Source organism: Martes martes (assembly GCF_963455335.1).
Source record: "Martes martes genome assembly, chromosome: 9".
In the NCBI taxonomy this organism is placed as follows: domain Eukaryota; kingdom Metazoa; phylum Chordata; class Mammalia; order Carnivora; family Mustelidae; genus Martes; species Martes martes.
Window position 1 is genome coordinate 128,090,939 of NC_137896.1, and position 18,845 is coordinate 128,109,783.

General features: G+C 38.9%; 1 protein-coding gene across 1 annotated transcript in view; it reads left to right on the forward strand.

Annotated features, from left to right (window-relative positions):
- NBAS (NBAS subunit of NRZ tethering complex) overlaps window positions 1–18,845 on the forward strand; it is a 319,994-nt gene that overhangs the window by 16,428 nt on the left and 284,721 nt on the right. Inside the window, exons 7-9 of the mRNA XM_080813961.1 lie at window positions 5,867–6,000; window positions 8,108–8,241; window positions 9,934–10,032. Coding sequence (XP_080670087.1) covers window positions 5,867–6,000; window positions 8,108–8,241; window positions 9,934–10,032 — 367 coding nt within the window. The remainder of the gene's footprint in view (window positions 1–5,866; window positions 6,001–8,107; window positions 8,242–9,933; window positions 10,033–18,845) is intronic.

The window sequence follows — 18,845 nt, forward strand, 5'->3', positions numbered from 1 at the left end:
ATGCCAAATGATATTTCCTGTGTATGCTTGGAGAGAAGGAGCCAGATTGTTGCTAATGCATTTTTTGAAACTATGGATTGCAGAGTCTGCAAACCAAAATAGGAACTATTTAGTTCCACTTTGATATTTTTCAATTATTGCTTTATAAAATTAATGCCATTTGAGAATGTTTTAAGTGGGGTTGCAACTTGTTTTGGCTCTGTTTGCCAGGCCGTAAATATTAGCCTTCTCTTTCTGCCTTGAATAGGGACCTAAGTAATAGCATATAGAATTAGAAGTTAGGTGTTTTTTTTTTAAGAGCTGTACTGTGTTAAGAGATTTTTGCCATATTTCTGATTTTGAGATCCCATAAACCAGAGCTTCCAGTGCTAAGGAGCAGCTTGCCTGTTGTAAGTATGCTGAGATCCCGTCAGCCCACTGGTGGCCTGGTGGGCCCCATCACAGCCCATGCTCAGATACTGTCTTGTATATTTTTGTATTTCTAAAATTAGCTTGATATTTTGTAGTTTCCATCATATTTTTGTTGAGATTCTCTGTATGTTCCTTATGTTTATGTTTTCCTTTGAATTCCCAAATACTTTAATAGCTGTTTTGAAGCCCTTGTCTGCTTATTCCTTAATTTGTATCATTTCTGGGTGTGTTTCTATTGGTTGAGTTTTCCCATGTTCATGGATATTTTCCTGCCTCATATAGCTAACACTTTATTTTTTAATTTATTTTTAATTATATATTTTTATTTGTGACCAATTTATTATATTTTAAAAAATGCTTTATTTAAATTCAATTTAGTTAACATATACCATATTATTAGTTCCCGGGGTAGAATTTAGTGACTCATCGGTTGCATATAACACCCAGTGCTCTTAACTTATTTATTTTTTATTTAAAAAAAATTTTTTTTTTAGGTAGGCTACATGCCTGCCTACATACATCCATACCTGGAAACCAACACGGGGCTTGAACTCATGACCCTGAGTTCAACATCTGAGCTGAGATCAAGGCTTAGATGCCTAACTGGCTGAGCCACCCAGGCACCCCTTATTTATTTATTTTTTTTACTATTTTATTTTTTTTCTAACACTTTAAATTGTATGCTCAACATTATGGAGCTGAAACTTAGTAAGTTTTGTTATCTTCCCTAATAGAGTATTGAGTTTTGTTCTGGGATGTGGTTCATTTATTTCTTGTGGATCAGATTAATCTTTTAAGGCTTCTTTTTAAGTGTTAGTGGATATGGTTAAGAGCTTTTACTTTGGGGTTAGATTAGTCCTCTTTTAAGGTGGGGGTCTTTCTGGGATCTCTTATGAGAGCTCTGAGTGTTCATTGACATCTCTCCACTCTGATGGGGTGGAATTCTAACATTTCCAAATCCTCTCCGAGCTTGGGCAGTTGTTTTTCCCCAATAGTCTTCCTATTCTTGGCCCTGCAGAATCTGTGTGTGTGTGTGTGTGTGTGTGTGTGTGTGTCTGAAGACCCAGGGTTCATCTCTGCGGATTTTATAGCTCCTTCTCTGCCTCACTCCCCTCTGGAATGCTGCCTTGCAGATTGTATTTAGTTTAGTAGCTCTAAACTCCATCCTTTATCTGCTGTGTTCACTGAGACTGGCACGTGCTGTTGGAGGTCCCTTTTCGTGCACCATGGTCCAGAAGGTGCCTACTGGCTGAGAGTAGCTTCTCGCAGTGATCACAGTCTTGCACTGCCTGTTGTATAACAAGAAAATAGTTATTTTGACCTGTTTTTCTTTTATGGTGGAAGATCTAATCTGAAACTACTTACCCTGCTGTTGTTTCTTTAAATGACAAAAGCAGTACATTTGTGTAACAAATTCAAACAATACAGAAGTAGAAAAAGTAAAAATAAAGTTTTTTTTCAATTTGAATTTTTCATAGGAACTTAATAACTTAATATAAAATTTTCTATACTTATATAAACCTATATATACGTGGATAGACTATTTTTCTTTAACGAAACAAGATCATCTTATACAGGTTGTTCTCCAGCTTGCTCTCCCTCCGACTGTACTGATGTCTTTCCCAGTCTGTACGTGCAGATGCATTTCAGTATTTCAAATGTAGCCACAGGATTCCATTGTAAGAATGTGAACCACATGTTTTTTATTCCCTTCTTGGTAGAAGTTTAGGTTGTTTATAGTGGCTCTCTTCTTCCTCTTTTTCTTACCCATCTTTGCCCCTATCTTCCTCCCCCAACACTGGAAAAGACATCCTGTTTGTCTCCAGGTATAGTATTCAAAATAGCTACCGCTGCAGTTCTTTCCAGAAAGTTACACCTATTTATACAGCTATGAAAAAGGTAATGATGGAAGCCATTTCTTTTCTCCACTGTCAGCACCATATGTTACCTATTTAAAAAATATTATGTTCACAGGCAAAGGAAAAAAAATCTCATTTTCAATTTGCATATTTTTAGTTATTAGGTAGAGCATATGTTAAGTGGCTATTTTTATGGGTTTTTTTTTTTGTGAGTTGTTAGATCATATCCTTTTGCCTATATTTCTCTTGGATTACTAGACTTTTTCTTATTGGTGTGATAGTATGAATGTTAGCTCTATGTGTTGCAAATATTTTCAGCCAATTGATTTTCTTTTAAATTTGTCATGGATTTTTTGTTTGTTTGTTTCTTTTTGTAACTGTATTTGTCGCTTTTTTTTTTCCATATAATTTCAGGGTTTCTCTTTGTGGCTAGACCTTTCTCATTCCAGGATTGTAACTATTTTTCTCATGTCTTTACTGACACTATTATTTCAAACATTCAAATATTTAGCCTCTCAGCAAGCTTTTACAGCTCCGCTCGCTGGCTCTCGCTCATGAGACCAGATTGTACACTCAGCCCTTCATTTTGCAAATGAGGGAGCTGCACCTCTGTGATCTCCCCAGGGTCGCACCCCTTCATTTTATGGCAGCACTAAGAATGGAACCCAGTGTTCCTTGCTTCTTAATCTTTCTCCATTTCCCTTTCCAATCTGGGTGGGTGAGCATTGGAGTAGAATGTTTTCCGTAGCACTTGAGTGCCTGATACTACCACTAGAGTGCTGAGCACTGGGGATGCAGGTATGAACGGAATGGGCCCAGCACCTAGCGTTTTGGAATTTATAGTTCAATGAATAGACGATAAAAAGTAGACACACACGTATGCATAATTGAGCTAAGAGATGTGAAGGGCGTGAACTCATTGGATAGTGGAGAATAATGGGGCCTTGAGGCTGCTTAGACAGCGTGGTTAGAGAATGCCTCCCGTGGAAGTGGTATGTATCACTGAGAGATTTGAGATATTGAAAAAATCTTGAAAAAGTTGAGACCTGGGAGATGGAAAGGAGCCAGGAAAGGGCTCAAGGGAAAGGGGCTCCAGGCTGAGAAAACAGCACAGATAAAAGCACAAGGTGAGAAAGATCTTGGCAGCTGGGTGGGTTGAAGGGGCCGCAGCTGGTGCAAGACATGAGTGAGAAGAAGCGGTTTCACTGTGAACGTGGCAGGTGTCAGATGGCTGGCTCAGTTTGCCAATAGCCTTTCTGAATACTTTTCAGTCGACCCCATTGACACTGGCTTTGTACAAATCTAGACCGTTCATTCCTCTCCAAAACCACACAGCTGGAAAAGTCCGGTGATAAACACCGTGTTTTTACATTGTTATGTGAAATCTTACTTTGTAATGAAAAACCTGTCTTTATCTGGGTCAAAACACATGCTGATTTTTCTGGAGCTACTGGTTATAACTAGAAGTAATAGTAGAAAGAAATCCCTTTCAGATGAAACTTATTTTAGATAAAGAATGTGGTATATAAATCTGTTTATCCTATCAAAATGAGATAAGAGGAAAAAACCTGTTATCTCAGGTAAAACAGTAATAATGGAAAAATGTTTCTGTGTTTCTTTAGCACATGAATATATTTCAGGGCATTAAATTATCCCCTCTGGTGTTTGTGTAGCATCTATGGGCAGGTAGGTCTTGTTTTCCTGTATTGTTTATCATTTTGTGCCTTTGTTTACTTCCAAGCTTGATTTTTTTTTTTTGAAGCTTTATAAAGATGGAGAATTGATCTTTTCCCTCATTTTATTTCCATTAAAAACATTGTTTTTCTAGAATGTATGTAGTGTTTTGTTAGTCTTTGATATATCCACTAGACCTTACTGTGTCCAAGGGGCCCTCTTGGAATTTTTTTGGTATTTACTTGGATTTGGTATTCACTTGGATTTGGTATTTACTTGGATTTATTTGGTATAAAGAAACTCCTTGAGGTCTGGCATACTTTCCTCCCATACAAAAACGTTTATTATGTGTATTACAGATATAAGAGAGAAGTCTGAATTCTAAAGTACCTCTTCTAGGTGGGGAGAAGACCAGTTATGTAATTCATGTTTAATTGGTAGTCCCTGGGAGGTGGTAACCTCTTAACCATTACCTTGCCCTGTTAGCATAGATTTTCCTGAAAGCGTTAGTCTTCACTCGTTAGTGAAACACTAATCACTTTCCATTCCAGGTTCTAGCATGGCAGTGTGGAATAGGACACTGTCTAATCACTTTCCATTCCAGGTTCTAGCATGGCAGTGTGGAATAGGACACTGTCGGTGGATTTCATGGAGCTCAGAGGCTCGTGGGGGAAATAGTCCTGTAAACAACAGAACGTGGTGTGATAAAGAATTTTGTACAGCCTATTTGGGCACAGGGAGGAGTTTCGAAGAGTGCCAAGGAAGGAGGAGGGAACCATTTGTTACCACAGGTGGTTGTAACAAAAGTGAACCCTTTGCGGAGTACTGAAGAAGAACATTCTAGGCAGAGGCAGCATGTGGGTGAAAGACCCCAGTATGCATGGTTTGCTTATTTGCCAGGTGGCTGTGTTGTTGGTGGCTTATTAGCTGGATCTCAGGAACCTTGTGGGGCAGGCCTGAGGCTCAGTCCACACTCGGACTGAGAGAGAACATGTGGTAGTGAGATGCTCACTGTTTGGGAAGGTGGGACACATGGGTTCTGGGCTTTCTTTGCTCTCAACTCACAACTGTGGATGTCCCCTTGTCAGTCCCCTGATCATCTGGAATCCCTGCTGGTAAAGGGAGGGCACTGGTTCTACTGGTCTCCTCAGTTCTGGGATTCTAATGCGGGGACACCGAAGGGAGCAAGACCTCAAAAACCTCTAACAAATTTAACAGAGTTTAGAGTTTCACAGTCCCCCCCCTTTTTTTTTTTAATTTTAATTTTTTTTTTTTTTACTGTTGACAGCCTTTCTCTTCATTATTTTACTGAAAAATTCAGAGCAGAAAAAAGGTGTTGGATTATTAAGGTTGATTATTAAGATATTAGACTTGTGGGACTGATTAGGGATAGTGCTTGATTCACCTAATCCATATGTTGATGTATGATATGTGTGTATATCTATATACTTCTCCAATGCTGTGTTTGTATAACCCTGCGTCGTATGTCTTAGTTACCTATATTTGATGTATTTGAAAGATAACAGTTGAAATGTTCATTTTTTGCTGTTAGAGGAGCTGAACTCATTTAATTTTTTTCTGCCCACACTCTCTATGCTCTTGATCTGTCTTAATTTTGTAAGTTTTTTGAGGTGTGCTCTTCTGAGCTTTTGCCAACTAGGGCCTGCCCAGCATTCATTTGACCGCTGGTGTCAGTCGTCTTTGCTTCTTAAGTAAGTGGGGCAGAGTTTGCTGTGGTTTATGTTTACCATTCTTACTTGGAGTGGCTTTCTGGAAAGAGTTCTTTTCTATTGAACTGAAACATTAGAAATCCTTTGGAAGGGATGTAACATAGTTGAATAGTTGGTTAACATCTACAGTTACTGCAACTAAACTATCTGTATAACACATTGTTAAAAGTACTTCTTTCCTTTTCATTCTAGTTCCAAAAGACCCGAAACCCCAGTGGAGACGTGTGGCATGGAGTTATGATTGTACCCTGCTGGCCTATGCTGAAAGCACAGGAACAGTGAGGGTGTTTGATCTCACGGGAAGTGAACTCTTCGTTATTGCCCCGGTATGTGCATAACCTTAGACCGATTACATGAAAGACATTCAAAAGAATATATGAAGGTACTTGAGTGACCAAATGTGAGGAGAGGGGAAATTGACCTGTAAATCTGAATAAGTTGTGAACTTAAAATACTAAGACTCTAGTAGATACCTGTACGTGAAACATTTTTTTGTCTGTATTTTGTAATGCAGTAATCAGCGGTAATCCACCAGTATGGAAACATGGTGGTAAGTAAATACTAAACAGAGGTACAGAAAAATATTAGGAAGTTCCAGTGAGGGAAAGTAGTCAGTGGGCTGTCACAATAGGAAAAGCTTTCCGAGGAGTTAGGATCTGTTACCCTCAAGGGGATAGGAATTGAAAGGGAAAGTGGAGAAAAAATTAATGGTGGTAATAACTTGTATTTGTATAATGTTTTATACTTTATTAATGAGTTTTATATATATATATATATATATATATATATATATATATATATATATATATCTCCTTAGTTAATATTCACAGCAACCCTTTGAATAGATTGGCCAGATATTATCCAGGTTTTACAGTTTAGAAAACTGAAATCGAGAGGCAGTTGAATGACTTTTCCCATGGCAATCCAGTTAATAAGTGTTTCTTTCAGGAATCCAGTGCTTTTTACTTTGTATCCTTCTTCCTTGAATGAACAAGGTACAGAGGCAGGTAGAACCACAGAGCTAACTCCGGCTGCATCTTAGGATCAGCTGGGAAGCTTTGAAAAGAAAAGAGAAGCAACAGAAAAATTACTTGATTGTCTAGGCTCAACCCATGGAAATTCTGATTTAATTGATTGGAGTGGGCTCTGGGCATTAGTATTGTTTACAAATTTTTCAGCTGATTTTTAATGAGAAGCTAGGGATAAGAACCTGTGATATAGAGAATGATTTTTGTTCAGAAATAATGACTGGAAAACTTGAAAAAATATGTTAGGCTCATATTATGGAAGTCCAGGGGAACCAAACTAACAAGTTTGCATCACTTTTCTAGACTAGTGTTGTCTGATAGAAAAGTAATGTGAATAATATATATGATCACATTGTAATGTTAAATTTTCTAGAAGTTCTGTTATGAGTTAAACAGGTGAATTTATTATATAATCCAGTATATCATAAATATTATTTCAATATGCAATGTAAAGATTATTAATGAGATATTCTACTTTCTTTGGTACCAAGTCTTTGAAATGTCCTGTTTCTTTTTATGGTTATAGTCTGTCTCAATTAGGACTAGTCCTATATCAAGTGTTCCATAGCCACATGTGGCCACAGTATTTATTTTGTGGTTCTAGACAGTGAGGTCTAGGCATTCGGTGTGATAAACTGTAGTATGTGTGCTTCCCAAGGTGCACATGCCTTCATGTGTTTAGCAATATAGCCTGATACTTAGTTCATGGAGAAAGGTTGCTGTTGAGTGAATGTTTTAAGTGTCTTTTCCTTTTAGTTGCTGGTGGGCAAATGGGAAGTAATTGATGCTTTAAAAAAAAAAAAAAGGTTTATTTATTTGACAGAAAGCATGTGGATGCATGCTTCCCAGGGCAAGTGGAGGGGGGGCAGAGGGAGAGAGAAACACAAGAGACTCCACGCTGAGTGCAGAGCCCGACTTGGGGCTAGATCTCATGACCCTGAGATCAGACCTGAGCTGAAACCAAGAGTCAGATGCTCAACCAACTGTGCCACCCAGGTGCCCCAAGGCTTTTTTTTAAAGCATTGGTTACTGCTGGCAATGAAAGTCAACATTTGGGAGCTTATGTCTAAACTCAGTATCTTAGAATTCTTTGAGGCTGAATGGTGGCATTACCCCTCCCCACCCCTGCCCCAACAGAAGTACAGTCTCAACAGAAATTCTCATATCTAGGCAAATCTGTCATCTAGAGGGTTGTGTGGCTATAACCTTTGTTGGGAGGGCAGGTCTAAAGTTGGATGTCTGGTTCTAGGCATTCTGATTTGCGTGATTCTTCAGTATACATAGCAGTTCTGGGACTGTCTCAGTGTGTACCTGGCAAGCCCAGTGTCTGGGATGTCTTCCAACTATGCATGTGTTAACTTCTATCTGGTATCTTTTTAGTAACTTAATTTACCCTCTTTTATAGGCATCAAGTTTACCAGGTGATCTGAGCTATGCCATTGCTGGCTTGATATTTTTAGAATATAAAGCCAGTGCACAGTGGTCTGCAGAACTCCTGGTCATCAATTACCGAGGAGAACTTAAAAGTTACCTTGTAAGGTAAAAATACATTTTATTTGGGAACTCCTATGTGAAATAATGTTTTTCTCTGACTTAGTGTCAGATTTTATTTTGTTCTTTCAGCATTTTAGTGTGGAAAAATTGCAAATATAACAGGAAGGTTGAAACCATTTTCTAGCAAATACTCCTATACCTTCACTTAAATTCCATAATTAGCATTTTACTATACTTGCTATTCACATTTCTGCTCACCCCTCCGTCTAGCCATTAGTCAATGTTATTAATGAATTTCAGAGTTATTCCTTATATACTTAAGTATGCATGTCATTAATTAAAGTTTAAGGTTTATTTACAGTTTTTTCTTTTGAAATAATATTTGCATACAGTGAAATGTACCGATCTTAAGTGTGCCGGCCAGTGAATTATGACAAATGCAAATACTGTGCAGTTCAAACCCTTATCAAGATACAGCACGTTACCATCATGCTAGAAAGTTCTCTCATGCTCCAAACCAGTAAATCTATGTATACCTACCTGCCCCCGACCCCCACCACCCCAGCTTAACCATCCTAGATATGTTGTGCCTGTTCTGGTAATTCACATCAATGCACTCATAGAATGTACTCTCCTGTCTGAGGCTTCCTTCACTTAGCATATTTTGAGATTTATTTGTAGTTTTTCATATATCAGTAGTTTATTCCATTTTATTATAATATAACGTATGTCACTGTATGAATACTTCATGTGTCTTAGTTTGAGGTGTTACAATGAAGTACCAAAAACGGGGTTGCTTATCAACAACGGAAGTTTACTGCTGTCACTTCCCGAGGGTGGCAGTCTGTGTTCTGGGTGCCAGCGTGGCTGGGTTCTGGTGAGAACCCTCTCTGGGTTTGCAGACTGCTGACTTGTCTTTGTACCCTCACGTGGTAGAGAGAGCTCGCTAGCTCTCTGGCCCCCTCTTCTGAGGGCCGTATTTCCTTTCGTGAACCCTTCATCCTCATGACCTAATTACTTCCCAAAGATCCCACCTCCAAATACCATCACACTGGGATTAGAGTTTTAACATATGAATTTTGTGGGGACACAGACCTTCAATCCATAGTGGGGTCACAAACATTCAGACCATAACATTCATGATTTGTTGAGTCATTCTTCTTCTTCTTCTTCTTTTTTTTTTTTTTTTAAGATTTTATTTATTTGCCAGAAAGAGAGAGAGAGAGAGTACACACAAGCAGGCAGAGAGGCAGGCAGAGGCAGTGAGAGAAGCAGGCTCCCTGCCGAGCAAGGAGCCCGATGCGGGACTCGATCCCAGGACCCTGGGATCACGACCTGAGCCAAAGGCAGTGGCTTAACCAACTGAGCCACCCAGGCGTCCTGAGTCATTCTTCTTTTGATGGACTTGTGATTTCTGGTTTGGGGCCACTATGAATAAAGCTGTTATGACCATGCTTTACAAGTATTTGTGGATATGTATTTTCATTTCATATATGTCACTGTCTTTGAGTGGAACTGCTGAATCATACGGTAGATACTGTTTATTTGTAAAAGAAACTTCCAGACCTTTTCCCAGAGTTTTTATATCATTCATATTCCGACTAATTACGTGTCAGAGTTCTGGTTGTTTTGTATTCTCAGCAGTGTTTGGTGGCGTCTTCTAAATTACAGACACTGTAGTGGGTATTTTTTGGCCTCTCACGGTGTCTTACTGGTGTTTTTTCTTCTTAAATTTAGTGTTGGGACAAATCAGAGCTATCAAGAGAGTCACTGTTTCAGCTTCAGTGGTCATTATCCTCGTGGAATCAACACAGCTGTTTACCATCCTGGTCACAGGTGAGCAACCGTGTCCTCTCCTTGGCGGAGTATGAGGTGGATGGAGACGTCTTGGCACAGTGTCAGAGAGAAGACGGTGTGCACTCTGCTTAGTTTGGCTTCGTTTGTTCCTCTAGTGCATAGTTATCTTAAGTATCTGTAATATGGTGCTGGTTGTCTTCTGAGCATTTCTGATCGTCGGGCTGACTGAGCTCTGAGCCACACGGGCACCGGGAGTATTCACCGAGGAAGTTTTTCTCTTCACTTTCTTAATCTTACTTTTCTCATCTGGGAAATCAGTATGTACCTAACTTCCAGCGCTCTAGCGTGTTGAGAGAACTCACAAAAGGCTGCCTCTGCAGTGCCCGCGCATAGGAGGGCTCCGCCCTCATGACTCCCCTCTTCCCCTTCAACCCCCCTCCTCTCCTCTGCAGGGTAGGGCTGCTTCCCTCGTGGCACAGCTGATCCCTACACCTGTGGCCCATTCCTCATAGACACTACTTCTCCGAGTATCTGCCACCTGCATTGAGGGTTAGTTGAAAATTGGGCATCATCTACTTCTGGTGATTTCTCTCCTTTCATTTTGTTATTTTGAGGGTGAAATTTACATCTGTTTTATAAGTTATCAAGCTAACTTCTTGGTTCTCTAAACGGGGAGACTATCAAGTTGTGAATCAGACAAATGTAGCTTGAATTCTGAATTTTGAGACTTACTCTGTGTCTGTAAGTCCTTAAGCTCTCTGAATACTTGTATACCTTTTTCATCAAAAAGACTTAATTTTTGTGTTCTATTCAGTCATAGGTCTGTCCATTTTGTTCAGAATTTTATGATTATGAAATTTTTATATTGCAAAGGAACCGACACTCACCAGAGTCCTCTTCCCTGATCCTTCCCTACTAGAGGTAACCACGGTCCTGAATTTTGTTTTTATCATTCTTTTGCTTTCTTTTTAGTTTTACCACTTACTCATATGTGGTTGTGCTGTTTGACTTTATATATATAGGATCATATGGAAGACACACAAGTCTTGCTTTGAGGCTTGCTTTTTGATGCATGTTTTTCTAGTTCATTCACTTTTAAGTACCATTAGGATATTTCATTTTATGAATATGCTGCAGCATATTTATTCATTCTCCTGTGGATGAAAATTTGGTTTGTTTCCAGGTTTTTTTTTTTTTTTTTTTTGGTTATAAAAATAGTTCTGCAGACAAAATGATTATGCATTCCTCTGACACGTGTGTAAGAGTTTCTGCAGGATATAGGAGCAGAAGTGGAATTGGTGAATTATTGAGTAAGAACAGCTTCAACTTTACGAGGTAATGCACATGTTTTTCAGAGTGGTTCTGTCAGTGCGCAGTTCCATCAGCCTTGAAAGTTTCTGTGGTTTCTTATTAGTGCTCTTGGTATCAGACTTTCAAATATTTGCTGATCATTGTGGTTTTAATTTTCATTTCCCTGATTACTGATGAGGTTGGATAGCTTTTTATGTTTTTGGCCATTCATGTTTTGTCATCTATGAAATGTGTTTTTTTAAAAAATACAATTTCTTAATTTTTACTGGGTATATGGTCTTGACGTTCTTTATGTGATCTGGGTGTTAATTCTGGATTTTGTGTGTATTATTTTCTTCCAACATGTGACTTTTTAAAAAATTTACCTCTCTTGAGTTAGATCTGTCTTTAGTTTCAGCTGTTAAATAATCTTAAAAACTGACCTTTTCACCTTATTTCTTTCCAGAGATAACTACTTTGAGCTACTCTGTTTGGCTGTTTTATTTGATACCATCTGTTGTTTTCATACATAAAAATAAAATGCTTATGTTGTTACTTCTTGATTTCTCTGTTTTACACATTACCTCTTAATGTCTTTTCATGGAAGATGTTCTGTTTTCTTACTCTGTCTTCACATACACAAACCTAGCCTTCTCTTGTTCTCCTGTTCAGTTGTGATTTTGTAGGGTAAATATTATTATGGTCATGTAGATGTTCTTCGCAGATGAGACAAGAACCTTCTGTAGTATTGCGTGATTGCCTTTTCATTCTTAGTCATTCATTCATTCATTCAATAAACATTTATTCATTTCCTGCTCTCTGCCACGTGCTGTTGCAGATGCTTGGTAGATGTGTTAAGGAGCTAAACTTCTAGAGGGGGTGACAGAAAACAAACCCTGAACGTAGAGTATTTGAGAAACTGGTAAGTGTGGAGGGGAAAAAATGAACCAGAGGATGGAAGACAGTGGCAGGACGGGTGAGTAGCTTATGGGTTGTCATTTTTTTTTAAAAGATTTTATTTATTTATCTGACAGAGATCACAAGTAGGCAGAGACGCAGGCAGAAAGAGAGGGGGAAGCAGGCTCCCTGCTGAGCAGAGAGCCCGATGCAGGGCTCAATCCCAGGACCCTGGGATCATGACCTGAGCTGAAGGCAGAGATTTTAACCCACTGAGCCACCCAGGCACCCTGTGGGTTGTAATTTTAACTAGGGTAGACAGGTTACCCTCACTGGGAAAGTAACATTTGTGCAAAGGCTTGCAAGAGGTAAGGGTATTCGTTACTTGGATATCTGGGGGAAGAGTGTTCTGTGCAGGAAGAATAGTGAAAGCAAAATGAGTTGGGAGCATACCTGCCATTTTCTAGAAACCGCAAGGAGGCCATTTTGGCTGAAGCTGACTGAGTAGAGTAATCTATAGATGTCACAGAGATACAACCGGGCTAAATCATGGAGGGGCTTTGTTGGCGAGAGTAAGGCCTATGTGGTAACTTCTTGCCTGTATATATTCTTGTAGTTAAATTCCTTCTCTCTCTCCTTCCTTCCTCCCTCCCTCCCTTCCTTCCTTCCTTTTTTAGTTTGCAAAGTTTTTAATATGCTTATTATAGATTTAATGGTGAAGTCACTCCCGTTAGTGTAGATCCTACACCATATATGTTAGATATTCTGTAAGTTTCATCTTCTTGAAGTCTTTCTCAGAACTTTCTGACCCGCTGTGATGTGGGTTAGCCTCTGCCGCATAGCTAGTTCCTTAAGAACTCCTGTAAGAATTCACTTTACCATCCTGAGGGTTGCTTTCATATTTTCTGTTGCATCACCTATTTCCTGGGACCTGTGTTTCTTTGGTTTATTTTGCTGTTTTGGTGAACTTCTGTAGTTCCCTGAGGAAGAGTACACGGGAAGTATATAGTTTTTGAGGCCTTGCCTGCCTGAAAATGGCATTTATTCTATCTTCATGCTTAAATGATAATTTAGCATGGATAGAATTGTAGGCTGGAAATAATTTTCCTTTTAGCATTTTGAGGATATTGCTCCATTGTCGTCTGGCTTCTAGTGCTGCCCTTGAGAATCCTCATGCACGTTTTTTTCTCTCTATTTTTTCGTCCTCCTTTTTTCTGGAAACTCAAGATTCTTTTTTATTTCCCCACAGTGTTCTGAAACTTGGTCGTGTTATGTCTTGGAGGTGTTTATTTCCATACTGTTGGCCCTTCGGTTTGAATACCCACTTTTGGGAAAATTTACTGACTTGTTTCTTTGATTGTGTCTCTGTTTTCTTTTTTCTCCTTGGAATTTCTATTCTCTAGATGTTAGTCTTACTGAACTTACCTTTATTCTTATTCTCTTTCCCCCAGCCTTTATTTTTGTTGAAAAAGAGAAGTAAAAGATTATTTTAAATCTTTCTATATAAATGTATATACTTAATGAGGAAAGTAGTTTGAAGCACTTTTGAGATCCATTATAAATATAATGAATTAGTGATATGTAAGATACACAATTTAGAAAGAAAAATCTATGTTCTGGTTAATTTTTTTCTGATCTTTTTTTTTAATTAATTTTTCTGTTGCTCTTTATTTTTGAACTAGGCATTGTGATTTTTTTTTTTAAGATTTTATTTATTTGACAGAGAAATCACAAGTAGGCAGAGAGGCAGGCAGAGAGAGAGGGGGAAGCAGGCTGCCTGCTGAGCAGAGTCCCTTGTGGGGCTCGATCCCAGGACCCTGGGATCATGACCTGAGCGGAAGGCAGAAGCTTAGCCCACTGAGCCACCCAGGCGCCCCACATTGTGATTTTTTGTTTCAGTTTTTCTATTTCTCATTTCTAGATGTTCTCTGTAGTTATTTTATGAATCTCTCTTAAGGGAAGAAAAGAACTGAAATGAGCATTCAGTGAGCTACTAGTTTGTTTTTTTTTTAAAGATTTAATTTGTTTATTTGTCAGAGAGAGAGCACAAGCTGGGAGTGGCAGGCAGAGCAGGCAGAGGGAGAAGCAGGCTTCCCACTAAGCAAGGAGCCCAATGTGGGACTTGATCCCAGGATATTGGGATCATAACCTGAGCCGAAAGCAGCCACTTCACTGACTGACCCACCCAGGCATCCCTGTTTTGAGGTACACAGTACGTACTCAGGATACGATAGTAGTGGATAAATGTAATATTATTAATTTCTTCCTTTTGCTTTGCTTGCACTCCTGCCTTAAAGAGTCAGTTTGCTGTATCATCCTTAAGAAATTTGGAAATCGGGGTGCTTGGGTGGCTTCGTTCGTTAAGCATCTGCCTTTGGTTCAGGTCATGATCTCCAGGTCCTGGGGTCAAGTCCTGCATCGGGTTTCCTGCTCATCGGGGAGTCTGCTTTCTCTCTCTCTCTCCTTCTGCCCCTCCCCACTGCTTATTGTCTCTCTCTTAAATAAATAAATAAAATCTTAAAAAAAAAAAGAATTTGAAAATCAGTTGCAAGTCTAGTTAATTAAAAAATTTAAAAAATTGTTTATTTTATTTTGCATATTGTTTTCCAATCTGAAATAATAGACCTTTGTTTTATTTTGGATACAGTTGAGTGATCACATGCACAGTTAGAGGTCTTTACATTTCGTAAAATTGAATCTAATTGTATTTGCTGCAAATTACTGCCATTTTCTTCAAACATTTCTTTTCGTTATAAAATAAACACGTTACAAGTATAAGAAAATTGTGTTGTTTTTATTTTATTCTTTCAACTTCTTAAATGAAGTGTGGTCTCTTATGTTTGTTTTTATAGCTCGGATACCGTATTTCCTGGCATAGATTCACATTAAGTCTTGAACTTAAATTTTGCTGTTAGAAAGGGGGTAGCGTGTGTTTTGCTTTCCCCTGCTCCGTTTTCTGGGGCGAATTTTGTCAAGCCCAGATGGTGCATGTATTGTTCCCATGACATTCCGCTTGCTGCTTTGATTTGTGAGGTGGGCCCGTTTCTCCGTTTGGATCTTCTTTGATACTGTGTTTTATTATGTTCAAGGCAGATTTTGCTTTTTGTTCTTTTAATGCCTTTTGTTTGTTTGTTTTATTCAACTTGATTTTGTTGTTTTAAAGCCTAGGTATTAATACCTTTCTTGGTACATAGATACTTTTTAAAAATTTATATTTTACTTTACTTTCTTAGCACATATATACATTTATAAAAATTTAATCTATTGTCCATTAAAAAGTGCATTCTGTTAGAGGGATTGGAAGTCCTGACCTCAAGGCCTTGTGTTCTCCCCCCACCCCAAGATTCTATTTATTTATTTATTTTTTTGAGAGCAAGAGGGAGAGAGAGCATGAGCTGGGGAAGGGGCAGAGGGAGAAGCAGGCTCCTCGCTGAGCAGGGAGCCCAGTGTGGGGCTTGATCCCAGGACCCTGGGCCCATGACCTGAGCTGAAGGCAGATGCTTAGCCCACTGAGCCACCCAGGCACCTCAAGGCCTTATATTCTTGAATGAGAAATAATATACACACATACATGTATATATAATATATATATTTCTAATGTCTGACATACATTTTCTCTAATAAAAGTTTATACAAATATGTATGTGTATTTATATTATGTGTGTGTGTGTGTACTGGAATGCAGGCTAGAAATATGTAAGGGTCTTAAGAGGGTGCAGGTACGGTGATGGGGATCCAGAAGGAGATCTTCCTTCCTTGAAAGATCAGAGAAGTATGGCAGGCCATTGCTTCAGACAATGGCATGATGGCTATTCCGGGCAAGGTGACAGTGTGAACAGTGTCAAGAGGAAGGAGCTACATGGGGAAATTGCAGGTGGTGTAGTTTGGCTGACACTGTAGGGGTTGTGTGGCAGGGGAAGAGAGGTTGTGGTGGGAGGTGGGGTCTTGGAAAGGCAAGTTGAGGTCAGATAATTGGGACCTTGAGTGGCAACTTCTTCTTTAGGAAACTCAGATTTTTGAGAACAGAAAATAGGATTGTCTATACTTAGAGGAATATTGATTCAGCTGGGAGAGACTAGAGGCTGGGTGACTCTTAGCTGATAACGTCTTAGGCCACAACCAACGGGAGCCTATTTGTTTTCTTATATAGATTTGCTCTTGTCAGTTTGTGTAACATTTTGGGCACGACTTAGGTATAGATCACACTTTATTTTTTTCTATTTTGATGAACTGAATCCTGTATCTCCAGTTAGAATGTCGAATATCTGAAGGCAGAGAATGTGTAATGTACATTTTTCTAGAAGCCCTTGCCTCTAGTATAAGATTCTGTTTTGCTGATTGATAACTCTCCCTTTGTGGGTTTCTTGGATAAGTAATTTTAATTTTCTGAGTGGAAAAGAAAGATTAAGTTTCTTTTTATTTTTTTCTCTTCCCTTTTTCTTCTATTTTGTATTCTTATTCATTCCTCCATTTCCTTTTTTTTTTTTTTTTTAAAGATTTTATTTGACAGAGAGAGAGCAAGCATAAACGGGGGGAGCGGCAGGCAAAGGGAGAAGGAGAAGCAGGCTCCCCGCAGAGCAGGGGGAGCCCGATGTGGCACTCTATCCCAGGACCCTGGGATCATGACCTGAGTTGAAGGCAGTCACTTATCCAACTGAGCCACCCAGGCGCCCTCATTCCTTCCATTTCTGTTTTATTTTTCTTGTCCCTTTTAAAAGAAGTGTGTTTTATATCTTAATCTTTCCCTGTTTTGTTTGTTTTTCCTTGTTTATTTCATACGGACTACTCTACTGTCTAGATTTATTACAAAGGTCAATATTTGATTTCTTTTTTCCTGGCAGGATTTCAGGAGGGTAAGTGGGGCTCACTTGGCGCCATAGGTTTGAAGTTATCATTCACTAAATAAATGCTTATTACATGATAACAATTTGTCATAAGTTGGATTCTGTTTCTTACTCTTAAATCTTTCACTTTATGGCCCAGGAGCTATGCAAGTTGTAGGTGTTTTTATGGGGGGGGGGGTCTCTGTAAAATTTTGGAATTTTAACTATGTATCAAACCACAGAAAGAAGGCCTGTTCTGGGTTCTGCAATCACATACAATTCTTGATAGCAGTCAACTTGGAGATGGATGACTGGATTAAGGTTTTGGAATGAAAATTGTTATAAAGCATGGGGTATGTGTAAATGCCCTGTTGTGCCTGACAAAAATATTGCTAGGTTGTTTGCTTTTTCCATTATGCAGTCTTTTTTAAATGAAAGAAGCTGAAATATTCATCACATTTTTATTTATTTTTGGTTACTCTAGTAATGTGAGCCCGTGATATATATCATCTACAAGGATCTTATAAATGTGAAATAAATCAGCCAGAGTGGGGTTGGAATAAATTGGTATTGTATAAACTCAAGGTTTTATGAAATTCATTGTTTTGCCTGATGCTGCAAGCACTGTTGAAGAAGAAAAATCGAGGTGGTAAATTGGGGAATAGGAAACAAAAATTAATTGAGCAGGTTAACTCTGTGGATTTGCTGATTTCGACCATTTCCTTCTTTACATGCCCTCACTGCCTAATGAATGTATTTTATTCCCCTCCCTCTGACTCCGTCCTCTGCCTGCTCCCCTTTGAGACCCACCCCCGAACCTCCCTGCCTTATCTTTTCTGTTCTTCGTATTCTCTGTTAATAGTGGTTTAGATTACACCTTGATTACAACTAAAGAATTTCTCGTCTCCTCGGTGTTCTTAGAGGGGACTGCAGTCAGCCTGTAGCACTGTGTGCTCAGTGGGGATTCCCACGTAGTGCCTCCCTCTGGCAGTCTATAGTCGATTTTGGGACTCCTAGTCACAGGGAAGGACACGCAGTGTGAGCTGAGTTCAAGTAGAAGACTTCATCTTGTCTGTATTTTTAAATGGCATTGCTTCCAACAGAATACAGCTTTTTGTTTTTTAATTTCATTGTGAATTTCAACAAGCAAAATTGGACATACCCAACTTTAAATGTCCAATAGTTCCCTGATAACTACACAAAGAGTGTTTGAAGGTAACTTCTTTTAGACGCTAATTTACATCTCAGCAGTGACAAACAATAGAGAACATGCCTTCTTTCTCTGACCCTTTGAGAAGCCACCCATGCCCAGAATCCATGATGACTTTTTGGTACTGATTGTAAGTGTGTGATTCAGTGATTTTTTTTCCATAATTGTTCATAATTGTGCAATTGAGCACTGCCATTCGCTTAGGGTACTTCCATCACCCCTAACTTTCTATCACGCCAGTGAGTTTTATGGAATGTAAACTCTCTATCAGTAAAACTGTAGTAAATAAGGAATGAATAAGAAAAAAAAACAACCCTACACAGGCCTTCATTTGAACATTTTTGATGTTAAGAAAAATACTCAGCTTTATGTTAAGAAAGATACTCCTGCTGTCTGTGGGGAAGAGCCGTGACTAATAATGTGTGTCACAGTTGTGCAAAGGGAGAATCCAAACATTTGGGTGGTGGCAAAATTTTTTTTTTCTCTCAGTCAGCTGTTTCAGGGCAAATACAGTTTATACAGAAAGAACTTGAGACAACATTTTTAGGGAATAATAAGTTACGGTTGCCTTAAACTAGGTTACAGTCAGATTACGAAGGTCTCCGTTTGAAGAGTAGTTAGGAATCGACGCA